Below are 27633 nucleotides of genomic sequence, written 5' to 3' on the forward strand. Positions count from 1 at the left end.
TTTTTTCTTAAACCTGTATTGTTGGTTAAGGGCTTGTAAGTAAGCATTTCTATAACATGTGCGCTGGGACTCGGGAAGCAAGTTCAGGGAGTGAGTGTTTTAATAAATAAACGCAACATAAAACAAAACAATAAACACTAACAACACACAGACATGACACTGGAACAAAAACAATAACGCCTGGGGAAGGAACCACAGGGAGTGACATGTATAGGGAAGGTAATCAGGGAGATGATGAAGTCCAGGTGAGTGTCATTATGCGCAGATGCGCGTAACGATGGTGACAGGTGTACGCCATAACGAGCAGCCTGGTGACCTAGAGGCCAGAGAGGGAGCACGTGACAACTTCATTGTAAGGTCTACACCTGTTGTATCCTGTGTATGTGAAAAATAAAAATGTGATTTGATTTGATCAAATTTGATTTGATTGGAACAATATAGAACATTCTCTGAACTCTTTACTTTGATTTATATTGGTTATACAGGCTCACAATGAGTCACAATGTATCACCCTGTACATCTAATGTATGTATTTATCGGTTTCTATTTATCACATTTTAAATCAAGTTTCTGCTGTTATTCCTTATTCTGTTGTTACAGTAATAAATAGATGCTCGCATGCAGCTCTGCCGACACATGTCAACAGATTCATCAGATTTCTGTTCCAGACTGCGACCTTAGAGACCAGGGTTGTGTTAATTTGGGCACACCATAGAAAAACATATTGCAACGGAAACCGAAATTTGTGTTTCTTATTGGAAATGTTCAGCTAGTCCCCTCTTGTTTTCAGTACCTTTTCTTCGATTTGGTGCCTAATGAATACAACCGTCCTGTACCTCTCCCGCAGTGTTAGCCAGTGACTGTGACTCTGGGTTGAATGCGGAGCTCAGCTACTACACTCTAAGCCCAGACTTCAGCATTTCTCCCCACGGAACCATCTTCCCTGCGGGCCGTCTGGACTACGAGAGGCCCAATCACCTGTATGAGTTTGTGGTGATGGCGGTGGATAACGGGGAGGAGCCTCACTCGGGCACCGCCACCATCCGCATCCGCATGGCCAACGTCAACGACCAGGCCCCAGAGTTCTCCCAGACTGTGTGAGTGAATATGAAGGTCTACTGTACATTACAAACCCCATAACCTCTTCCCCCAACATCAGTAGACCATACTGTACTTTAAGATTTCATTAGGATCCCCATTAGCTGTTGCAAAAGCATTAGCTACCCTCCCTATAGCATAACAAAATACAGAACAATAACAATTGAACTACAACCCCCTCCTCCTCCATCAGTATTGAACTACAACCCCCTCCTCCTCCATCAGTATTGAACTACAACCCCCTCCTCCTCCATCAGAATTGAACTACAACCCCCTCCTCCTCCATCAGTATTGAACTACAACCCCCTCCTCCTCCATCACTATTGAACTACAACCCCCTCCTCCTCCATCAGTATTGAACTACAACCCCCTCCTCCTCCATCAGTATTGAACTACAACCCCCTCCTCCTCCATCAGTATTGAACTACAACCCCCTCCTCCATCAGAAAATAACTAAAACCCCTCCCCCTCCATCAGTAGTCCAGTTTAGCAGAATAATCCCTCTCCCGTCGTCCCATTTTAGCTGTATGGTGAAGTGCTCTTCTATAATATAGTAGTAGTGACAGATTTAAAAGATCAATTGATATACTTGTTACTAATATTTTATGTTTAACCTTTATTTAACTAAGCAAGTTAGTTAAGAACAGATTCTAATTTACAATGACAGCCTACCAGGGAACAGTGGGTTAACTGCCTTGTTTAGGGGCTGAATGACAGATTTTTACCTTGTCAGCTTGGGGATTCGATCCAGCAACCTTTCGGTTACTGGCCCAAATGCTCTAACCACTAGGCTACCTGCCACCCCAATATACTGCACATAACTTTACCTAACAAACATCACACAGATTACACCCTACCCAATTAAGAGGTAATACCATACAGGCATCTTAGAATCAAAATGAGGGAACCATGTGTAAAGTGGGTGAAGGTGTTTTTGGAAAGCTGACTGGGAGGAGGGGGACAGTTTTGAAGATTTTCACATCTGCTGGCTGCATTAACTCTTCTGAGTGACTCAGGTCTTGTACTGTCAGTGATGTGCCAGAGACCTTCACTAGAGCGCCAGCACATCTAAGATGCCCTCTCATGTCTAAGTGTTAAGAACCGACAGACAGGATAAGTTTCGTGTGGTATCATCTCTTTAGATCAGCGAGAAAGAGGAAGAGATACATTGAGGATAGGAGGAGTGATACTCAGCGGAGAGATGCCTGAGCAGTCCCGTCTGGAGGCGCGTGAAGTGCCCTTTGAGCCGGGTGACAGATTACAGGTCACTCATGTTGCCACGGCGACTGTCACAGCTGGCGGAGATTAATCACCCATCAGCGTTCTTCTGAAAACCATCAATCACATTGGAGACACACAAACAAACACACACACAGGTTTGCATTCTGCTGACGAGTCAACTTAAACTCACTCTCTCAAACTCTGCCTCTCCTCTTACATTATACTCCTGTCTATTATCTCTCTCTCTCTCTCTCTCTCTCTCTCTCTCCCTCTCTCTCTCTTTCTATACCTCTGTACCTCTCTCTCTCTCTCTCTCTCTCTCCCTCTCTCTCTTTCTATACCTCTGTACCTCTCTCTCTTCCACATATTACTGCCCGTGTCATTTCACTGTTAAGCTTTTTCTCCTCCCCCTTAAGCATGGCTTTCCAACCAACCCCCTCTCCACCCTCTCTCCATCTCTCAATCCTCTACCAAACAAGTGAACAAGCCTCTCTACCCCATCATCCCACTTCACCAGTCTATTACTCTCTTGTTCCTGGCTTGGCTATCCCAGTCCCCAACACCACACAGCAAGAAAATCACTGTTAACATTTTAAAAGGCACTGATCAAATGTCACAGAGTGGGCTGGCTCTGTGAAAGGCCCATTTGTTCAATGAGTTCAACATCCCAGCAAACATGATAATTTGTCTTTGGCCGGCTCAGAGTAGGGGTTAAATCAAAGTGGCAGGCGAAGCCAGGCTCATAACTCTAATCAGTCTGCTGATTCTTTGACTATGTGCTTGATACAGTCTATACAGTACACGGTGTGTGTGTGTGTGTGTGTGTGTGTGTGTGTGTGTGTGTGTGTGTGCATGCGTGCATCTCCACACACAGACAGACATCTTTAAGATGATCCTACCAACGGGACATTTAAAACTGTATTATCTTATGTTTCACTGAGTTGTGGCCGAATGACAACATGGATAATATCCTCTTGAGCATCTGATCCCGTTAGCGGGATCAAAATCCAGCGAAAAATCATATCGCCAATTAGCATTAAAAAATTATCATAATTTTTTACAAAAATAAAAAATATATATATTTTTTTTTTATAGATACACCTCTCCTGAATCGACCCACGTCGTCCGATTTCAAAAAGGTTTTACAGGAAAAGCAAATCATTAGATTATATTAGATGAGTCCATCGTAAAAAGCAGCTTCATAGCCATTTTCCGACCAACCACTTCCATCACATATAATCAATAAACAGCTAAATGTAGCACTAACCTTTTACAAACTTCATCAGATGGCACCCCTAGGACATCATGTTATACAATGCATGCATTCTTTTGTTCAATAAAGGTCATATTTATATATAAAAACAGCATTTTACATCTCTGTCTGACGTTGACTACCTAATTTCCCCTCAAAAGCGTCCCGGTAAACAATGCTACGTTTCAATAAATTGCTATACTATAACGATTTTTTAAATGTATATTGTCAATCTAACATTTATAGATGAATATCTCTTGAGAACACCCGTCATACCAGATTTTAAATTAACTTTACTGGGTAATCACACTTTGCGATAAAAGGAGATGCGATACTCAGAAAATCAGCTAATATACAGTGCTCGGCGCCATCTTGGACGCAACAGTATGAACCATCTCATCTTCTATAATATTGTCAATAATCGCCTACCTTTAGTTGTCTTCATCAGAAAGCATCCCAGGTCCACAACAGATGTATTTTCGGTCAAAAAGTCCATACTTCACGTTCCATTAGCCTGATGTTGGTAGCGCGTCCTATGGCTCTCTCCAAGCGCAGCTCTGAACTTCATAATGAAAGCAATCCTCGCGCATGTAGGTTCGTTCAAACATGTCAAACGTTGTATAAAATAAATATTCAGGGCCTCTAACACCAAGAGAGCCAATAAGATTCGAGGGGGATGATGTCATGGCCTTTAAAACCGTTTCCAAAGGTGGGGGCAGACATGGCCGCCGGCGTCATAATGGTGATGGCCCATCCCCTGTGACCAATTTCAAACTCCTGTCATTCACTGAGTTTTGACTCTATAAGGCTCAAACCACTGTGAAAGGACTGGCGACATCTAGTGGAAGCAATAGGAAGTGCCAAAATATTCCTAAACCCCTGTGTTTTTCAATGGGATAGGTTTAAAGTCAATACAACACATCAGGTATCCACTTCCTGTCAGAAAATGTCTCAGGGTTTTGCCTGCCAAATGAGTTCTGTTATACTCACAGACACCATTCAAACAGTTTTAGAAACTTTAGAGTGTTTTCTATCCATATATAATAAGTATATGCATGCCCTATCTTCTGAGTTTGATTAGTAGGCCGTTGAAAATGGGAACGATTTTTTTTCAAAATGCGCTGTGGCGCCCCCTATCCTAGGGTATCCTCAAGAGGATATAGAGCTGGCAGGGTTTCCCGTGCATCAGCAGGATAGAACAGCTACGTCTGGTGTGTCTATTTGTCAATAACAGCTGATGCGCGATGTCTAATATTAAAGAAGTCTCGAGGTATTGCTCGCCTGAGGTAGACTATCTCATGATAAGCTGTAGACCACGCTATCTACCAAGAGTGTTTTCATCTATATTATTCGTAGCCGTCTATTTACCACCACAGACTGATGCTGGCACTAAGACGCACTCAACGAGATGTATAAGGCCATAAGCAAACAAGAAAATGCTCACCCAGAAGCGGCGCTCCTAGTGGGCGGGGACTTTAATGCAGGGAAACTTAAATCCGTTTTACCTAATTTCTACGAGCATGTCACATGTGCAACCAGAGGGAAAACAAACTCTCAATCATCTTTACTCCACACACAGAGATGCATACAAAGCTCTCACTTGCCCTCCATTTGGCAAATCTGACCATAATTCAATCCTCCTGATTCCTGCTTACAAGCAAAAACTAAAGCAGGAAGTACTCGAGACTCGCTCAATACTGAAGTGGTCAGATGACGTGGATGCTATGCTACAGGACTGTTTTGCTAGCACAGACTGGAATATGTTCCGGGATTCATCCAATGGCATTGAGAAGTATACCACCTCAGTCACTGGATTCATCAATAAGTTCATCGATGACTTCGTCCCCATAGTGACCGTGCGTACATATCCCAACCAGAAGCCATGGATTACTGGCAACATCCACACTGAGCTAAAGGGGAGAGCTACCGCTTTCAAGGAGTGGGACACTAATCCGGACGCTTATAAGAAATCCCACCATGCCCTCAACGGTTCTGACACTCGTCGGATGTGGCAGGGCTCGCAAACTATTACGGACTACAAAGGGAAACCCAGCCGCAAGCTGCTCAGTGACGTGATCCTAGTGTACCAGACGAGCTAAATGCCTTTTATGCTCACTTCAAGGCAAGCAACACTAAAGCATGCATGAGAGCACCAGCTGTTCTGGACAACTGTGTGATCACGCTCTCCGTAGCTGATGTGAGTAAGACCTTTAAACAGGTCAACATTCACAAGACCGCAGGGCCAGACGGATTATCAGGACATGTACTCAGAACATGCGTGGACCAAGTGGCAAGTGTCTCCACTGACATTTTCAACCTCTCCCTGACCGAGTCTGTAATACCTACATGTTTCAAGCAGACCACCATTATCCCTGTGCCCAAGAAAACTAAGGTAACCTGCCTAAATGACTACCGCCCCATGGCACACATGTCGGTAGCCATGAATTTCTTTGAAAGGCTGGTCATGACTCATATCAACCACATCATCACGGAAACCCTAGACCCACTCCAATTTGCATACCGCCCCAACAGATTGACAGTTGACTCAATCTCAATCGCAGTCCACACTGCCCTTTCCCACCAGGACAAAAGGAACACCTATGTGAGAATGCTGTTCATTGACTACAGCTCAGCGTTCAACACCATAGTGCCCACAAAGCTCATCACTAAGGTAAGGACCCTGGGACTAAACACCTCAGTCTGTAACTGGATCCTGGACTTCCTGACGGGCCACCCCCAGGTGGTAAGGGTAGGCAACAACATCTGCCACACAGATCCTCAACACAAGGGCCCCTGAAGGGTGCATTCTTTGTCCCCTCGTGTACTCCCTGTACACACATGACTGTGTGGCCAAGCACGACACCAACACCATCATTAAGTTTGCTGATGACACAACAGTGGTAGGCAACGATGAGACAGCCTATAGGAAGGAGGTCAGAGACCTGGCAGTGTGAGGCCAGGACAACAACCTCTCCCTCAATGTGAATAAGACAAAGGAGCTGATCATGGACTACAAGAAAGGAGGGCCGAACTGCCTGCCATTAACATCGACAGGGCTGTATTGGAGTGGGTCGAGAGTTTCAAGTTCCTTGGTGTCCACATCACCAACAAACTATCATGGTCCAAACACACCAAGACAGTCGTGATGAGGGCACGACAACACCTTTTCCCCCTCAGGAGACTGAAAAGGTTTGGCATGGGTCCCCAGATCCTCAAAAAGTTCTACAACTGCACCATGGAGTGAATCCTGACCGGTTACATCACCGCCTGGTATGGCAACTGCTCGGCATCTGACCGTAAGGCGCTACAGATGGTAGTGCGTATGGCCCAGTACATCACTGGGGCCAAGCTTCCTGACATGCAGGACCTACAATATATACTAGGCGGTGTCAGAGGCCCAAAAAATTGTCAAAGACTCCAGTCACCCAAGTCATAGACTGTTCTCTCTGCTACCGCACGGGAAGCGGTACCGGAGCGCCAAGTCTAGGACCAAAAGGCTCCTTAACAGCTTCTACCCCCGAGCCATAAAACTGCTGAACAATTAATCACATGGCCAACCGGACTATATACAATGAACCCCCCCGCCCTTTGTTTTTACACTGCTGCTACTCGCTGTTTATTATCTACGTATAGTAACTTTACCCCTACCTACATGTACAAATTACCTCAACTAACCCGTACCCCCGCACATTGACTCGGTACCGGTACCCCCTGTATATAGCCTCATTATTGTTATTTAATTGTGTTACTTTTTATTAAAAAATGTACTTTAGTTTATTTTGTAAATATTTTCTCAACTCTATTTCTTGAACTGCATTGTTGGTTCAAGGCATGTAAGTGAGCATTTCACAGTATGGTCTACACCTGTTGTATTTGGTGCATGTGACAAACCATATTTGATTTGATCTGATGTGTGTGTGCAATCAGGCCTGTGTGCTATTGTCTGTATTGTTATTGTACACATAATGATTTTCTCCTATCCCTCACCAGCTATCGGACCTTTGTCTCCGAGGATGCAGGCCCCAACACACTCGTTGCCACGGTACTGGCTAAGGACCCGGATGGTGATGGAATAGTGTACTCAATTACAGCTGGCAACGAGGAGGGCAACTTTGTCATCGACAGCCAGAAAGGTGACACTTACTTTGTTACTTTATAATTTACATTTAAAATGTTCTCCTTGGCCTTTCATAGCACTCCTAATATACAGGTATAATTATTTCCCATACGTGTCCTCACTTTTTAACAGAATGAGCCCTATGTTGTGTGTGGAATGATTTGTACTTATTTTATGCTTTGTCAATACTTTTGACACTAAAGGTTGATGAAAATGCAGCAATTTCAATAAAAGCGCAGTCTGTTTGTTATTGAAGTCATAAATATAAAGAACTACATTACTGTATTTCCAGGGATTTTCATTTGTTCCCCCAACATATACTGAACATAAATATAAACACAACATGTAAAGTGCTGGTCCCATGTTTCATTAGCTAAAATTAAAGATCACACACATTTTCCATATTCACAAAAAGCTAATTTCTTTCAAATGTTGTGCACAAATTTGTTATAATCCCTGTTAGTGAGCATTTCACCTTTGCCATGATAATCCATCATGCTGACAGGTCTAGTATATCAAGAAGCTAATTAAACAGCATCATCATTACACAGGTGCACCTGTGCTGGGGAAAATAAAAGGCCACTTAAATGTGTCGTTTTGTCACACTACACAATGAGCTGTTGCCAGAGAATTTAATGTTAATTTCTCTACCATAAGCCTCCAATGTCATTTTAGAGAATTTGGCAGTACGTCCAACCAGGTCTTCACCTGTTATATTCGGCGCATGTGACAATACAATTTATTTTATTTGATGTTGCGTTAATATTTTTGATCAGGGTAGTTTATTCTCTCATGTAGAAAATAGTTCTCTGATGAGTACTCTGTATTTTGTGGCTGTGCAATCTGTCATTCTTTATTCACCCTCTGATCCGTAACCAGCAGGACATTTGTCAGACTGGGTGACATTTGTCAACCAACCCTTTCAATTCAATTTCACATGAGTTGCTCAATCATAGCTCACAATCTACAGCTTCTACACTGCCAGCCCCCTTCTGGAGTTTACTCCTCTTTTCTCCTCTCCTCTGTCCTCCCTTTCTCATTGATCTTAAAGAGTATGCCAAAGGCAGGCAGCTGTAGGTTAATATGAGAACAGATAGCCAGGGAGCCACCACAGTTGTGTCTTATTGAAATGATGCATTCTGTTATTTCAAGCGAGAGCTTTAAATAGGGTAGATCAAAACATCAATATGTCTTTTTTTGTCTTCTTTTTCTTATTTTCTTTGTTGTTGAATTTATAACCGCTTTTTGGTGGAAACAAGCAGTATGGAAAAAACAACATGAGACCGGAGAAATATATTATATCATTAATAGTTTTGTGTCTCGACAATTTCGATTAACATGCATTGTCTGTATAAGTAGAGACCTCTTTCTCCATAGACAATGAGAGAGAAATAAGTAGACTACAGTTGGAACGAGTGGAGTGAGAGAACACCTGCCCCATTTGGGTGCATGCTTGTTGTCTTTAATCAGGAGGAACAGTGAGAGATGAGTGATACCACAACAAGAGCACAAAGTCCTGTGCTCTCTCTCTCTGTGTGTCTCTCTCACCCTTGCTCTCTCTCTCTCTCTCTCTCTCTCTCTCTCTTTTACCTCAATGAGATTTCCCCAGATCACAAGTAGCTCATCCTGCACCCATTGATGTTGGTGTTGACAGAGAGAACAGTTGACTCAGATGCTGTTCTACTCTCATCTGTTATTTCATCCTTCCTGTTATACAAAAGCAAGAAACGGGAAAATAATCAAACGTGCATGCATGCAGCCTGATTTCTAGCCTTGGGAATGAGAACCTTTTTCCCAGCTGAGCAGGGTGACAGTACAGTTGGGGGCATTCAAAAGTTGATATGTTCTGAAACGCAATAGAAAAACATGTGGTTAAAAATGGATGTAACTGCACCATCATGGGTATATTTAAGAGATGTATTTCAATACATGAGTTATGTTTAGAGGGTGTTGTTTGGCATCACCCTGTGAGATAGTAAGTCACATTTACAATGTACCTGGCTGCAGCAAAACTAAAAAGTTACTTTTTAATACCCCCAACAGTAGGTGGGGGTCCTTTGCTAAGGTTGTAATGGTACTCTGGTCTCTCATCTTTTTAGGGTTGATCCGTCTGCGCTTCACCCCCGCTCCAAAGCTCCAGGGCCTGGAGTACGTCCTCAATGTAACAGCTACAGACGACAACGCCTCCGGGGGGCCACACCCACTCTCTGCCACCGCCTGGGTCATAGTGGGCGTTGATGATGTCAACAACAACAAACCCATCTTTGAGAAGGTGAGAAAAAAGCCTTGTGGATGAATCCTTTATATACACAGTAGCACAACAGTAGTAGTAAAAAATGTGGCTTCTAGGTAGCCTTCAATGTCTTAGTCTGTCTGTCTGTCTGTCTGTCTGACCGTCCGTCTCTCTCTCTCACTCTCTCTCACTTCCTCTGTCTCCCTACAGTATCCCCTTATGTTTCCCCCAGAGCTCTGATTAGTGTGTCCAGCCGTCCACCCATGCTATCTTTAGGTATTCCACAGGGATTTGAATTAATTTATGAAAAAAGTACTGTATCATCATGATGTACAAAATGTGTCAAATGAACTTCCTCCTTAATTAAGTCTGAGAAGTGTTCATAAAGTCCATGAAGTTATGCGGTCCAGCGGATGGCTGGAAGGTGTCGAGTTGATATTTCTAAATATATATTTATGCCTGAATACCCAGAGCCTGGGCCTGATGTTGAAAATGACCTTCTTACTTTTTATGATTCATATTTTAATACTTTGACATTGATATTGCTAATATGTATAGTTTACTGTGGGGTATATTGGCTCCCCTCCCTCCCTCCCTCCCTCCCTCCCTCCCCTCCCTCCCTCCCTCCCTCCCTCCCTCCCTCCCTCCCTCCCTCCCTCCCTCCCTCCCTCCCTCCCTCCCTCCCTCCCTCCCTCCCTCCGTCTGTCCGTCCGTCTGTCGGGCGTCAGGGGGTGCTTTTTATTAGGCAATGTAACTATTGGTCCAATAACGGTACTCTGAGAGAGTATTTGACTTGTATGTGTGTTAATTAAACAGAGGTTTCTCTGGGGCAGACTCATCGAGGGATACAGTAAACAGGATACCAGGGAAAGACAGGGTGGGCGGGCAATGTTTAGCTGAGGTTTGATGCGGTGGTGGACCTTCAAAAAAAGGAATATCATTGCTCTATTTTCCGTCCTATCATGTGTACTGTACAAATGTAGACATAGACTACATTGAGTAGTTTATAACTATCAGTTTTAACTTATTCTTCCCCCTTTCTCACTCACTCACTCACTCACTCACTCACTCACTCACTCACTCACTCACTCACTCACTCACTCACTCACTCACTCACTCACTCACTCACTCACTCACTCACTCACTCACTCACTCACTCACTCACTCACTCACTCACTCACCACACACACACACACACACACACACACACACACACACACACACACACACACACACACACATCCTTCCTCCCTCTCTCAGTGTCAGCAGTACAGAGAGCAGGCGTCCGTGTTGGAGAACCAGCCCACAGGGACCTTCGTATTACAAGTGCACGCGGTGGATGCAGACGAGGGGGCCAATGGGAAGGTCAAGTACGGCCTGATGCACAGAGACAGTGCCATACCTGCCTTCAGAGTCCACCCTGACACAGGTAGGTACAGTCGGCAAGGATCCCACAGTCCAGTTAGCCGTGGTGGTACTTGTTGAGATAGCCATAGACCTATAGTCACAGCCCCATAGACCCATAGTCACAGCCCCATAGACATAGCCGTAGCCATAGCCAAGCAGGATGTGAGCATACTTGGATTACAACATGGCAGCTGAAACTGACCTGAAAATTGAACTGGTAAAAATGTATCAGAATCTACAATTCCCATGCAGTCTTCACACTCTTCATAAAAACAAGAATAATGCTAGTGCCCAATAAATGACCTCTTATACCTGTACAATAATCCAAAGAGCCCCAATGAAATGAAGTGTTACACCTCATACTTAACCTTTATTTATGTCCTATAACCATGTTTTGTAGTATAACAATATACTGTATTAATTATAAATGGTTTCAGGATAAGTAGAACAATATGTTAATCAATAATGTCATGACAAATAGAGCTATTATACACTGCTCAAAAAAATAAAGGGAACACTAAAATAACACATCCTAGATCTGAATGAATGAAATAATCTAATTAAATACTTGTTTCTTTACATAGTTGAATGTGCTGACAACACAATCACACAAAAAGAATCAATGGAAATCCAATTTATCAACCATGGAGGTCTGGATTTTGAGTCACACTCAAAATTAAAGTGGAAAACCACACTACAGGCTGTGGTAATGTCCTTAAAACAAGTCAAAATGAGGCTCAGTAGTGTGTGTGGCCTCCACGTGCCTGTATGACCTCCCTACAACGCCTGGGCATGCTCCTGATGAGGTGGCGGATGGTCTCCTGAGGGATCTCCTCCCAGACCTGGACTAAAGCATCCGTCAACTCCTGGACAGTCTGTGGTGCAACGTGGCGTTGGTGGATGGAGCGAGACATGATGTCCCAGATGTGCTCAATTGGATTCAGGTCTGGGGAACGGGCGGGCCAGTCCATAGCATCAATGCCTTCCTCTTGCAGGAACTGCTGACACACTCCAGCCACATGAGGTCTAGCATTGTCTTGCATTAGGAGGAACCCAGGGCCAACCGCACCAGCATATGGTCTCACAAGGGGTCTGAGGATCTCATCTCGGTACCTAATGCCAGTCAGGCTACCTCTGGCGAGCACATGGAGGGCTGTGTGGCCCCCCAAAGAAATGCCACCCCACACCATGACTGACCCACCGCCAAACCGGTCATGCTGGAGGATGTTGCAGGCAGCAGAACTTTCTCCACGGCGTCTCCAGACTCTGTCACGTCTGTCACATGTGCTCAGTGTGAACCTGCTTTCATCTGTGAAGAGCACAGGGCGCCAGTGGTGAATTTGCCAATCTTGGTGTTCTCTGGCAAATGCCAAACGTCCTGCACGGTGTTGGGCTGTAAGCACAACCCCCACCTGTGGACGTCGGGCCCTCATACCACCCTCATGGAGTCTGTTTCTGACCGTTTGAGCAGACACATGCACATTTGTGGCCTGCTGGAGGTCATTTTGCAGGGCTCTGGCAGTGCTTCTCCTGCTCCTCCTTGCACAAAGGCGGAGGTAGCGGTCCTGCTGCTGGGTTGTTGCCCTCCTACGACCTCCTCCATGTCTCCTGATGTACTGGCCTGTCTCCTGGTAGTGCCTCCATGCTCTGGACACTACGCTGACAGACACAGCAAACCTTCTTGCCACAGCTCGCATTGATGTGCCATCCTGGATGAGCTGCACTACCTGAGCCACTTGTGTGGGTTGTAGACTCCATCTCATGCTACCACTAGAGTGAAAGCACCGCCAGCATTCAAAAGTGACCAAAACATCAGCCAGGAAGCATAGGAACTGAGAAGTGGTCTGTGGTCACCACCTGCAGAACCACTCCATTATTGGGGGTGTCTTGCTAATTGCCTATAATTTCCACCTGTTGTCTATTCCATTTGCACAACAGCATGTGAAATGTATTGTCAATCAGTGTTGCTTCCTAAGTGGACAGTTTGATTTCACAGAAGTGTGATTGACTTGGAGTTACATTGTGTTGTTTAAGTGTTCCCTTTATTTTTTTGAGCAGTGTATTAACAAGCCACTCTAACCCTGAGTTGTGACTACGACCTTGAGTTTTTCCTGACCACATGAGCTGACCAGGAACAATAAAAACTTAAGGACTGAAATATCAGGCTAAAACTAGCTCCCAGAGTTTTTCCTCAATTTCATGGCCACATTGTTACCACAAGAAAACTCAAGGGGTCTAGTCATGACCTTTGGCCTCTGACCTCAGGTGTGATCGTGACAGCGCGGCGGTTCGACCGGGAGCGTCAGAGAGAGTACTCTATCACGGTGACGGCTACAGACTGGGCTGAGGAGCCCCTTATAGGGATCTGTCAGCTCAACGTCCTCATCCTGGACCAGAATGACAACAGCCCCAAGTTTGAGAACCTGCGCTACGAGTGTGAGTGTCGTAGTATACATATGATAATACATAATATGATAATAATATTAATAATACGTATGGTTGATGGCACACTAATCATTCATTATAATGATATAGTCTATTAAACAAAGCTATTCGAAAAGGGTTTATGTACGTTATGCATAGTTCCTTTTTACTTTATTCTCTGGTGCAAGTTTTCATCATAATCCATCATGTTCCCATTATGTCTTTAACTGTATTGCCATACATAAAGATGTAAACATACATAAACACACTTAAGTATGTAAACAATTGATTTGTGGTCTACTGATTCAGTCTGGGACCGACCGTGACCTTGCTCCAGAGTGTTGAGCATATTGTTTTGTCTGTTATTGTCTCTCACAGATTTTCTGAGAGAGGACACAATGATCGGCACCAGTTTCCTGCGTGTGGCGGCACATGACGATGACTTTGGTACCAACGCTGCCATCACCTACTCCATATCCCAGGAGCAACCGGAGTACCTGGGGGTCAACCCTGTTACCGGCTGGGTGTACGTCAAACAGCCCATATCACAGGTCAGTCAACCAGACGTCAACCATTCAGTCAACCAGCCCATATCACAGGTCAGTCTACCATCAGTCAACAAGCCCTTATCACATATCAGTCAACCAGTCAGTCAACCAGCCCATATCACAGGTCAGTCTACCATCAGTCAACAAGCCCTTATCACATATCAGTCAACCATTCAGTCAACCAGCCCATATCACAGGTCAGTCTACCATCAGTCAACAAGCCCTTATCACATATCAGTCAACCAGTCAGTCAACCAGCCCATATCACAGGTCAGTCGTCCAGCCGGTCAACCAGTCAGTCAACCAGTATCAAGCTCAAGCACGGTAGAATTGATCAGTGCAGGTGACACAGCTACAGTGGGGGAAAAAAGTATTTGATCCCCTGCTGATTTTGTACGTTTGCCCACTTACAAAGAAATGATCAGTCTATCATTTTAATAGTAGGTTTATTTGAACAGTGAGAGACAGAATAACAACAAAAAAATCCAGAAAAACGCATGTCAAGAATGTTATAAAATGATTTGCATTTTAATGAGGGAAATAAGTATTTGACCCCTCTGCAAAACATGACTTAGTACTTGGTGGCAAAACCCTTGTTGGCAATAACAGAGGTCAGAGGTTTCTTGTAGTCGGCCACCAGGTTTGCACACATCTCAAGAGGGATTTTGTCCCACTCCTCTTTGCAGATCTTCTCCAAGTCATTAAGGTTTCGAGGCTGACGTTTGGCAACTCGAACCTTCAGCTCCCTCCACAGATTTTCTATGGGATTAAGGTCTGGACTGGCTAGGCCACTCCAGGACCTTAATGTGCTTCTTCTTGAGCCACTCTTTTGTTGCCTTGGCCGTGTGTTTTGGGTTATTGTCATGCTGGAATACCCTTCCACGACCCATTTTCAATTCCCTGGCTGAGGGAAGGAGGTTCTCTCCCAAGATTTGACGGTACATGGCCCCGTCCATCGTCCCTTTGATGCGGTGAAGTTGTCCTGTCCCCTTAGCAGAAAAACACCCCCAAAGCATAATGTTTCCACCTCCATGTTTGATGGTGGAGATGGTGTTCTTGGGGTCATAGGCAGCATTACTCCTCCTCCAAACACAGCAAGTTGAGTTGATGTCAAAGAGCTCCATTTTGGTCTCATCTGACCACAAAACTTTCATCAGTTGTCCTCTGAGTCATTCAGATGTTCATTGGCTTCATTGGCTTCAACTTCAGACGAGCATGTATATGTATTCTTGAGAAAGGGGACCTTGCGAGCGCTGCAGGATTTCAGTCCTTCACGGCGTAGTGTGTTACCAACTGTTTTCTTGATGACTATGGTCCCAGCTGCCTTGAGATCATTGACAAGATCCTCCCGTGTAGTTCTGGGCTGATTCCTCACCGTTCTCATGATCATTGCAACTCCACGAGGTGAGATCTTGCATGGAGCCCCAGGCCGAGGGATATTGACAGTTCTTTTGTGTTTCTTCCATTTGCGAATAATCGCACCAAATGTTGTCACCTTCTCACCAAGCTGCTTGGCGATGGTCTTGTAGCCCATTCCAGCCTTGTGTAGGTCTACAATCTTGTCCCTGACACCCTTGGAGAGCTCTTTGGTCTTGGCCATAGTGGAGAGTTTGGAATCTGATTGATTGATTGCTTCTGTGGACAGGTGTCTTTTTTTACAGGTAACAAGCTGCGGTTAGGAGCACTCCCTTTAAGAGTGTGCTCCTAATCTCAGCTCGTTACCTGTATAAAAGACACCTGGGAGCCAGAAATCTTTCTGATTGAGAGGGGGTCAAATAATTATTTCCCTCATTAAAATGCAAATCAATTTATAACATTTCTGACATGCGTTTTTCTGGATATTTTTGTTGTTATTCTGTCTCTCACTGTTCAAATAAACCTACCATTAAAATTATAGACTGATCCTTTCTTTGTCAGTGGGCAAACGTACAAAATCAGCAGGGGATCAAATACTTTTTTCCCCCACTGTATATAGCACTATAAAATACAGTGCCATAAACTTACTGGACCATATCAGGCTTAATGAACTGAATGAACCGTATTTCAGACAGAATCATATTTCCTTGCTATTGTTTTGACTTCAGAGGTCCTACATCACCCGGGAGATTATGGCCACGGACGGGGGGAACCGCACCACATCTGTAGAGATGTCTGTGACCATTACCAATGTGAAGAACCAGCCCCCACAGTGGGAGAAGGAAAGCTATAGCGTGGTCATCCCAGAGAACACTGCCAGGGATACCCCCATTGTGGTGCGTGGAACAGTCCGGGTACCAGCCTGGGTGGCATGGGAAGCCAATCTCATTATGGCATATGGGGGTACCTTTTTTTTAGCTATTTGGTTTGCTGGCTGCATACACGTTAGTACATTTTTTGCAGAAATGTTCATTACTTTTTTTTAGTTGATTACATTTTCGGTTGCACGCTCTGATTTAATCAGTAAGCACTAATTGACTTGACAATGAACGCTAATTGTTGCTCCACAAACAAATTACCTCAATATTATACCGGAGTGTATAAGATTGTATAACATTGAATGTTTTTGTCGTATTTACCCCCCCAAAAAGATTTATTTGCCTTCTGTTTTTGTCAGACGATCAAAGCAACCTCGTTGCTAGGCGACCCCAGGGTGACCTATAACCTAGAGGAGGGTGTGGTCCCGGAGACTAACATGCCCGTGCGCTTCTACCTGTCGCCCAATCGCGAGGATTGCTCTGCCTCCATCCTGGTTTCGGAGCCGCTGGACTACGAGACCACGCCCAGTTTCTCCCTGAGAGTGCGGGCTCAGAACTTAGCAGCAGTACCACTGGCTGCATTCACCACCGTCTATGTCAACGTCACAGGTAGGTCTCAACTCAGACACCCTGCAAATGCCCCATCACTAGGGGGCAAATCCTAACTTCCACTTAATGTCAATTTTTTTTACTGAGTCATGAATTGATGTCACTGGGAGACTAAGTGAAAATGTCACATCAGAGGAAGTTAAAGCAGCCCCTGGGTGAATTGTAAGCATTCATTATTGTCTTCTGTTGACATTGATCCATGACTCATACGTTATTTTTTCTCAGCTATAATTATATAATATTATTCTTTGAAATCTGTAATTGTATACATCCATTAGCACAAAGTCAGTGAAAAGCCTTAAATACTGAACAGAGTTTAATGGCTATGACAGGAGAAACTGAGGATGGATCAACAACATTGTAGTTACTCCACAATACTAACCTAATTGACAGCGTAAAAAGAAAGAAGCTTGTACAGAATACTAATATTCCAAAAGATGCATCCTGTTTGCAACAAGGCACTAAAGTAATATTGAAAAACATGGCAAAGCAATGAACTGTTTGTCCTGAATACAAAGTGTTATGTTTGTGCAAATACAATACAACATGTTACTGAGTACAACTCTCCATATTTTCAAGTGTAGTGGTGGCTGCATCATGTTATGGGCACGCCTGTAACTGTTATGGACTGGGGAGTTTTTGGGGATAAAAAATAAATGGAATGGAGCTAAGCATAGGCAAATCCTATAAGAAAACCTGGTTCAGTCTGCTTTCCACCAGACACTGGGAGATGAATTCACCTTTCAGCAGGGCAATAACCTAAAACACAAGGCAAAATCTACACTGGAGTTGCTTACCAAGAAGACAGTGAATGTTCCTGAGTGGCCGAGTTATAGTTTGGCTTAAATCTGTTTGAAAATCTATGGCAAGACTTGAAAATGGTTGTCTAGCAATGATCAACAAGCAATTTGACAGTTTGAAGAATTTTGAAAATAATATTGGCCAAATATTGTACAATCTAGGTGTGCAAAGCTCTTAGAGACTTACCAAGAAAGACTCAGCTGTAATCACTGCCAAATATGATTCTAACATGTATTGACTCTGTGGTTACTTATATAAATGAGATATTTCTGTATTTAATTTTCAATAAATGTGCAAACATTTCTAAAAACATGTTTTCACTTTGTCATTATGGGGTATTTTGTGTAGATGGGTGAGAAGTATTATTTTTTAATCCATTTTGAATTAAGGCTGTAACAAAATGTGCAATATGTCCAGGGGTATACATTATTTCTGAAGACACTGTAAGTCATATTGAAATGTAATGTTCAGTCAATTAAGTTATATTTGTAGGCTACACTGTCTGTAATTGTTGCCTCAATATATTTCATGATGTGTAACAACATGTGCACAATGATGTGCCAAATGAGTCTGTGATTAAGTGCATTATTATTGGGTAAGCATTAGAATAAGCCGCCTCAATATTTGCAGCCTTTCTATGAGCTGATCCGTCATCAGTGTTGTGAAATAATTATAATGTTCAGGTAAGATTTGAATGGAGAAAGCTGATCAGAGATCAGCGCTGCCTTTCTTTCGATCCTATCAGTATTGGCACATGTTTTGGGAAACGCATGTTACACCTTCAGCCTTTATAGTAAATTTGCATTGTTAAAACACTCAAAAGCCTAAATTCCGGGCCCTGGTAACTTTTACCAGTGTGTCAAAACATTTGGGGGCACAGAAAGAAAGGAAAAGGGATAGCTTCTTCTTCAGGAGATCAATGATCATAGGAATGAATGAATGACAGATATCTTGCACATAGTCAAAACCAACCAGACATTTTCAAAGAGACAATGTACAATTATCAATGTAATGCGTCTCAGTAGGAAAATAGTGCTTTTACACAATGTAGAAATCGGATATTCCACAAATTACTTTTTAAGTTCAATGACAGGTATGTATCAACATTTTAGCTATTATAATAATTTATGTATTTACAGTGTTACATATTAGGTTCTAGGGCACAACATGTGATTAGCTAGAATTCATATAGGGCCAATAAAGGCTGTATCTCTATCAATCTAAAATATCTTATTTTCTGGGGCTCCTAAATTCCGTGGTGGTCCTAACTTTTTAAAGTTGGGAGCACCAGTGCTACCAATGAAAAATGTTCATTTTGAGTCCTGGGTACAGGTGCTGAAATGAATCTTCAAATAATAATGTTTTCAATCTTGTCTCCTAGATGTGAACGACAATGTTCCATTCTTCACCTCCTCCATCTATGAGGCTTCAGTGACAGAGGGAGCCAAGGTGGGGACCATGGTCCTCCAGGTGTCTGCTCAAGACAAGGACCTGGCTTTCAACGGACAGGTGAGTGGCACATCTGCAACATCTAACACAGCACAACACAACATCCATTGACCCATCCATAACTTAATATCACATAGCTGTGGTGGTCAAGTGGTTGGGACTGTGTGTTATTCTGCCTGTGTGGCTTTGACCATGCGACTGTGAAGGTGGATAAGGGCGTCTGCTAAATGACGTAAATGTAAATGTAAATGTGAACTTACATAAGGATTATGTTGCAGTGACTCTAGTTTCTATGAACAGTTGTGTGACTCATGCGTAGAACAATTACTCTCCCGCACTCACGATTACTACAGCACCGTTTATCATTGGCGTTTCCATCGGTTGCAGTGACGATAAGGATGTGATAGAATGATGCTATAAGGTTTCTGTAATGTGTTCACTTCTTAATATGGGAACCGTCATTAATTGTTCTCTGTCGTGGTCCTATAGATCACCTACTCCCTCTTGAGTGACAGTAGTGGGGACCACCGTCTGTTTCGTGTAGATCCAGAGCTGGGCTTCATTTATACAGAGGCTGTGTTTGACCGCGAGGCGCAGGGATCCTACCTACTGGAGGTTCAGTCTGAAGACGGCATGGAGTCAGCACGGCCTGGGAGGAACAAACAGCCCAACTCTGGTGAGGGCTGGGTTGTATTTATTAGGGCACAACGTAGCAAAAAGGTTTGCAACGGATAACAAAAACGAGAGTTTCTAAGTTCACTTACTCCCTGTTTCAGTCTGTTTTTTTCCAGTTTGGTATATGTGACCGACCTGCTCGGTTCGGTCTTAGGTAGCAAAATTTGAAATTGTATTTTTTATGTTGGATAAAAGTAGAGACTCAGAGCTAGAAAATGGTATATCATACAGTACACTTGCAGAACAATAGAAAAGTAATTCTGCTTTGAAAGTTGATAAACTTGTAACCCCGCTTTTGAGAAAATGGCCCTTGAATGTTTTGGTACCTACTAGAGAGCTCTTTTTTTGTCTACACCCATTCAGCATCGTTCCCACCATCTTAAGCCTTAGCCCCACCCATCTTTTTAAGGATTCACATGTGAGGCCATGTGCTAAACAGAGTGAGTACTGTAGTGTACAAAACAACCAAAGATTTCAAGATTAAAGGCTGGTTTATACTACGTCTATCGACATGTCAGTATAAAGTTGTCGCAGTGACATTATGAACATTCTATTGTCATCCAACGTCAAACTTGTCATTGTTGTTATGAAAAAGTATAAACACAAAAACGACAGGCTGCATGACATCAGTAGCCTGGTGGTCCAAAATAGCATAACTGGTGTATTTTAACACCAATATACCAATCCATTTAAAAATGTATTTAGTACATATCGATCTAGCAAACCAGGCAACTAAAATCAACTTTCTAAACAATGTTTTGGTTCGTTTCTAGCTTGTTAGCTAGCTAGTTAATGTGAAGTTCAAATATTGGCCATATCATATAGCTGACAATATCTTAACTTCAGCTGATTTGTATTCATTATTACAGGGAAATAAACTCACAACTAAATCAATATTTACAAGTTAATGGCGAGCTAATTACAGAAAATAGCTTACGGTTGTGAGTGTAGTGTGTTGAAATGAAAGCAGGGCATTATATATATATATATATATATAAATATATATATATATATATATATATATATATATATATATATATATATAAAAAATAAAGGGAACACTTAAACAACACATCCTAGATCTGAATGAAAGAAATAATCTTATTAAATACTTTTTTCTTTACATAGTTCAATGTGCTGACAACAAAATCACACAAAAATAATCAATGGAAATCCAATTTATCAACCCATGGAGGTCTGGATTTGGAGTCACACTCAAAATTAAAGTGGAAAACCACACTACAGGCTGATCCAACTTTGATGTAATGTCCTTAAAACAAGTCAAAATGAGGCTCAGTAGTGTGTGTGGCCTCCACGTGCCTGTATGACCTCCCTACAACACCTGGGCATGCTCCTGATGAGGTGGCGGGTGGTCTCCTGAGGGATCTCCTCCCAGACCTGGACTAAAGCATCCGCCAACTCCTGGACAGTCTGTGGTGCAACGTGGCGTTGGTGGATGGAGCGAGACATGATGTCCCAGATGTGCTCAATTGGATTCAGGTCTGGGGAACGGGCGGGCCAGTCCATAGCATCAATGCCTTCCTCTTGCAGGAACTGCTGACACACTCCAGCCACATGAGGTCTAGTATTGTCTTGCATTAGGAGGAACCCAGGGCCAACCGCACCAGCATATGGTCTCACAAGGGGTCTGAGGATCTCATCTCGGTACCTAATGGCAGTCAGGCTACCTCTGGCGAGCACATGGAGGGCTGTGCGGCCCCCCAAAGAAATGCCACCCCACACCATGACTGACCCACCGCCAAACCGGTCATGCTGGAGGATGTTGCAGGCAGCAGAACGTTCTCCACGGCGTCTCCAGACTCTGTCACGTCTGTCACATGTGCTCAGTGTGAACCTGCTTTCATCTGTGAAGAGCACAGGGCGCCAGTGGCGAATTTGCCAATCTTGGTGTTCTCTGGCAAATGCCAAACGTCCTGCACGGTGTTGGGCTGTAAGCACAACCCCCACCTGTGGACGTCGGGCCCTCATACCACCCTCATGGAGTCTGTTTCTGACCGTTTGAGCAGACACATGCACATTTGTGGCCTGCTGGAGGTCATTTTGCATGGCTCTGGCAGTGCTTCTTCTGCTACTCCTTGCACAAAGGCAGAGGTAGCGGTCCTGCTGCTGGGTTGTTGCCCTCCTACGGCCTCCTCCACGTCTCCTGATGTACTGGCCTGCCTCCTGGTAGCGCCTCCATGCTCTGGACACTACGATGACAGACACAGCAAACCTTCTTGCCACAGCTCGCATTGATGTGCCATCCTGGATGAGCTGCACTACCTGAGCCACTTGTGTGGGTTGTAGACTCCGTCTCATGCTACCACTACAGTGAAAGCACCGCCAGCATTCAAAAGTGACCAAAACATCAGCCAGGAAGCATAGGAACTGAGAAGTGGTCTGTGGTCACCACCTGCAGAACCACTCCTTTATTGGGGGTGTCTTGCTAATTGCCTATAATTTCCACCTGTTGTCTATTCCATTTGCACAACAGCATGTGAAATTTATTGTCAATCAGTGTTGCTTCCTAAGTGGACAGTTTGATTTCACAGAAGTGTGATTGACTTGGAGTTACATTGTGTTGTTTAAGTGTTCCCTTTATTTTTTTGAGCAGTGGTTCGTTAGCTAGCTAGTTAATGTGTACTTGTCCTCTTGCTCAGTTGTGCACCAGGGCCTCCCACTCCTCTTTCTATTCTGTTAGAGAAAGTTTGCTCTGTTCTGTGAAGGGAGGAATGCTCTGTTCTTCGTCAGAATGCACTCCCAGGACTTCTACTTCAACAACAAATGTTGTTTTGGTTCGAAATAATCCATAGTTATATTGAAATAGCTCCGTTTTGTTCGTGCGTTCAGGTAACTATCCGAAGGGTGACGCGCGAGCGCATTTCGTGACAAAAAAATTCAAAATATTCCATTACCGTACTTCGAAGCATGTCAAACGCTGCTTCAAATCAATTTATATGCGATTTTTCTCGTAAAATAGCGATAATATTCCAACCTGGCGACGTTGTATTCGTTCAAAGAGAGAAAGAAAAACATGGAGAATTCACATGAACGCGCATCTCCAGTGTCACTGTTCTCAGCCGGACCACTCACAAAATCTCCTGCTGTTTTTCACCCAGAGACTGGAGAGACGTCATTCCACTTTCTGGCGCCTTCTGAGAGCCAATGGAAGCCTTAGAAAATGTCACGTTACAGCAGAGATGCTGTATTTTTGATAGAGATGCCCTAGAAGGAGAACAAATTGTCAGACAGGGCACTTCCTGTATGGAATCTTCTCAGGTTTTGGCCTGCCATATGAGTTCTGTTATACTCACAGACACCATTCAAACAGTTTTAGAAACTCTAGAGTGTTTTCTATCCAAATCTACTATATGCATATTCTCGTTTCTGGGCAAGAGTAGTAACCAGTTTAAATCGGGTACGTTTTTTATCCGGCCGTGCAAATACTGCCCCCTAGCCCCAACAGGTTAACAGGAAGCCAGTGTAGAGATGCTAGAACTGGAGTAATATGATCAAATTCTTAGGTTCTAATCAAGATTCTAGCAGCAGTGTTTAGCACTAACTGAAGTTTATTTAGTGCTTTATCCGGGTAGCCGGAAAGTAGAGCATTGCAGTAGTCTAACCTAGAAGTAACAAAAGCATGGATTCATTTTTCTGCATAATTTTTGGACAGAAAGTTTCTGATTTTTGCAATGTTACGTAGATGGAAAAAAGTTGTCCTTGAAACAGTCTTGATATGAAAAGAGAGATCAGGGTCCAGAGTAATGCTGAGGTCCTTCACAGTTTTATTTGAGATGACTGTACAACCATCAAGATTAATTGTCAGATTCAACAGAAGATCTCTATGTTTCTTGGGACCTAGAACAAGCATCTTTGTTTTTTGTCCGAGTTTAAAAGTAGAACATGTGCAGCCATCCACTTCCTTATGTCTGAAACACAGGCTTCCAGCAAGGGCAATTTTGGGGCTTCACCATGTTTCATCGAAATGTACAGCTGTGTGTCATCCGCATAGCAGTGAAAGCTAACATTATGTTTCCAATGACATCACCAAGAGTTAAAATATATAGTGAAAATAATAGTGGTCCTAAAACGGAACCTTGAGGAACACCGAAATTTACAGTTGATTTGTCAGAGGACAAACCCTCCACAGAGACAAACTGATATCTTTCCGACAGATAAGATCTAAACCAGTCCAGAACTTGTCCGTGTAGAACAATTTGGGTTTCCAATCTCTCCAAAAGAATGTGGTGATCGATGGCATCAAAAGCAGCACTAAGGTCTAGGAGCACGAGGACAGATGCAGAGCATCGGTCTGATGCCATTAAAAGGTAATTTACCACCTTCACAAGTGCAGTCTCAGTGCTATGATGGGGTCTAAACCCAGACTGAAGCGTTTCGTATACATTGTTTGTCTTCAGGAAGGCAGTGAGTTGCTGCGCAACAGCTTTTTCTTTTTTTTTTGAGGAATGGGAGATTCGATATAGGCCGTTCGTTTTTTATATTTTCTGGGTCAAGGTTTGGCTTTTTCAAGAGAGGCTTTATTACTGCCACTTTTAGTGAGTTTGGTACACATCCGGTGGATAGAGAGCCGTTTATTATGTTCAACATAGGAGGGCCAAGCACAGGAAGCAGCTCTTTCAGTAGTTTAGTTGGAATAGGGTCCAGTATGCAGCTTGAAGGTTTAGCCTCTATGGGCTATGTAACAGCCACTTGCAGCCTGTGGCGCGATTTTCAAAACCTTAAAAATCCTATTACTTCAATTTCTCAAACATATGACTATTTTACAGCTATTTACAGCTATTTACAGCTATTTAGATTATGTCAGCAGAGTACCAAGCCAGAAATAATCAGACACCCATTTTTCAAGCCAGCATATAATGTCACCAAAACCCAGAAGACAGCTAAATGCAGCACTCACCTTTGATGATCTTCATCAGATGACAACCCTAGGACATTATGTTATACAATACATGCATGTTTTGTTCAATCAAGTTCATATTTATATCAAAAACCAGCTTTTTACATTAGCATGTGACGTTCAGAACTAGCATACCCCCCGCAAACTTCCGGGGAATTCACTAACATTTTACTAAATTACTCACGATAAACGTTCACAAAAAGCATAACAATTATTTTAATAATTATAGATACAGACCTCCTCTATGCACTCGATATGTCCGATTTTAAAATAGCTTTTTGGTGAAAGCACATTTTGCAATATTCTAAGTACATAGCCCAGGCATCACGGGCTCGCTATTTAGACACCCGGCAAGTTTAGCACTCACCATAATCATATTTACTATTATAAAAGTTTGATTACCTTTTGTTGTCTTCGTCAGAATGCACTCCCAGGGCTGCTACTTCAATAACAAATGTTGGTTTGGTCCAAAATAATCCATCGTTATATCCGAATAGCGGCGTTTTGTTCGTGCGTTCCAGACACTATCCGAAATGGTAAAGAAGTGTCGCGCGCATGGCGCAATTAGTGACAATAAAATTCTAAATATTCCATTACCGTACTTCGAAGCATGTCAACCGCTGTTTAAAATCAATTTTTACGCCATTTTTCTCGTAGAAAAGCGATAATATTCCGACAGGGAATCTCCTTTTCGGCAAACAGAGGAAAAAATCACAAAGGCGGGGGCGGTCGGGTCACGCGCATAAGCCCAGAGTCCCTTGATCGGCCACTTGAGAAAGGCGATAATGTGTTTCAGCCTGGGGCTGGAATGACGACATTCTGTTTTTTCCCGGGCTCTGAGCGCCTATGGAAGACGTGGGAAGTGTCACGTTAGAGCAGAGATCCTTAGTAAAAGATAGAGATGGAAAAGAAGTTCAAGAAATGGTCAGACAGGCCACTTCCTGTAAAGGAATCTCTCAGGTTTTGACCTGCCATTTGAGTTCTGTTATACTCACAGACACCATTCAAACAGTTTTAGAAACTTTAGCGTGTTTTCTATCCATATGTAATAAGTATATGCATATTCTAGTTACTGGGTAGGAGTGGTAACCAGATTAAATCGGGTATGTTTTTTATCCAGCCGTGTCAATACTGCCCCCTAGCCCTAACAGGTTAAAGGCCATGATTATTTTCATCATTGTGTCAAGAGGTATAGTACTATAACATTTGAGTGTCTCCCTTGATCCTAGGTCCTGGCAGAGTTGTGCAGACTCAGGACAACTGAGCTTTGGAGGAATATGCAGATTTAAAGAAAAATCCGTAATTTGCTTTCTAATGATCATGATCTTTTCCTCTGAGAAGTTCATGAATTTATCGCTGCTGAAGTGAAAGCCATCCTCTCTTGGGGAATGCTGCTTTTTAGTTAGCTTTGCGACAGTATCAAAAATACATTTTGGATTGTTCCTATTTTCCTCAATTAAGTTAGAAAAATAGGATGATCGAGCAGCAGTGAAGGCACTTCGATACTGCACGGTACTGTCTTTCCAAGCTAGTCGTAAGACTTCCAGTTTGGTGTGGCGCCATTTCCGTTCCAATTTTCTGGAAGCTTGCTTCAGTACACCGCATTGTATGAGATCTTCAGTTTCTTGGCAATTTCTCACATGGAATAGCCTTCATTTCTCAGAACAAGAATAGACTGATGAGTTTCAGAAGAAAGTTCTTTGTTTCTGGCCATTTTGAGCCTGTAATTGAACCCACAAATGCTGATGCTCCAGATACTCAACTAGTCTAGAAAAGGCCAGTGTCTCCGGAAGGTGGTGATTGACTCCGCTGTCCTGGCGTCTTAATGCTTCATTAATCAGCACAACAGTTTTCAGCTGTGCTAACATAATTGCAAAAGGGTTTTCTAATGATCAATTAGCCTTTTAAAATAATAAACTTGGATTAACTAACACAACGTGCCATTGGAACACAGGAGTGATGGTTGCTGATAATGGGCCTCTGTACGCCTATGTAGATATTCCATAAAAGATCTGCCGCTTCCAACTACAATAGTCATTTACAACATTAACAATGTCTACACTGTATTTCTGATCAATTTGATGTTATTTTAATGGACAAAAAATTAGCTTTTCTTTCAAAAACAGGGACATTTGTAAATGATCCCAAACTTTTGAACGGTAGTGTATATTATTTTGTTTTGTACTTTTTCCCCTTTTTCTCCCCATTTTCATGATATCCAATTGGTAGTTACAGTTTTGTCCTATCGCTGTAACTCCCATACGGTTGAGAGCCATGCGTCCTCCGAAACACGACCCTGTCAAGCCACACTGCTTCTTGACACACTGCTCGCTTAACCCGGAACCCAGCCACACCAATGTGTTGGAGGAAACACTGTATAACTGGAGACTGAGGTCAGCTTGCAGGCGCCCGGACCACCACAAGGAGTCGCTAGAGCGCGATGGGACAAGGACATCCCGTCCGGCCAAACCCTTGCCTATCCTGGATGACGCCGGCCCAATTGTGCACCGCCTCATGGGTCTCCCAGTCACGGCCGGCTGTGATACAAAAGCAGGGCGTTCTACCTGAGAATTTTAGAACTTGGACACTGTCTCATTGGCCTAACGTTATATCCTAATTTGACATTGATGCAGATCATGTTGTTCTT

General features: G+C 43.3%; 1 protein-coding gene across 1 annotated transcript in view; it reads left to right on the forward strand.

Moving 5' to 3' along the window:
- The window catches only part of LOC106561400 (neural-cadherin), a 103295-nt gene that overhangs the window by 23649 nt on the left and 52013 nt on the right, over positions 1 to 27633 (forward strand). The window contains exons 6-15 of the mRNA XM_082956631.1: positions 848 to 1097; positions 7562 to 7704; positions 9788 to 9960; positions 11182 to 11350; positions 13594 to 13764; positions 14131 to 14303; positions 16385 to 16552; positions 16894 to 17143; positions 19326 to 19453; positions 19883 to 20069. Coding sequence (XP_082812757.1) covers positions 848 to 1097; positions 7562 to 7704; positions 9788 to 9960; positions 11182 to 11350; positions 13594 to 13764; positions 14131 to 14303; positions 16385 to 16552; positions 16894 to 17143; positions 19326 to 19453; positions 19883 to 20069 — 1812 coding nt within the window. The remainder of the gene's footprint in view (positions 1 to 847; positions 1098 to 7561; positions 7705 to 9787; positions 9961 to 11181; positions 11351 to 13593; positions 13765 to 14130; positions 14304 to 16384; positions 16553 to 16893; positions 17144 to 19325; positions 19454 to 19882; positions 20070 to 27633) is intronic.

This window comes from Salmo salar, chromosome 10 (genome assembly GCF_965601325.2).
Source record: "Salmo salar chromosome 10, fSalSal1, whole genome shotgun sequence".
Taxonomy (NCBI): Eukaryota; Metazoa; Chordata; class Actinopteri; order Salmoniformes; family Salmonidae; genus Salmo; species Salmo salar.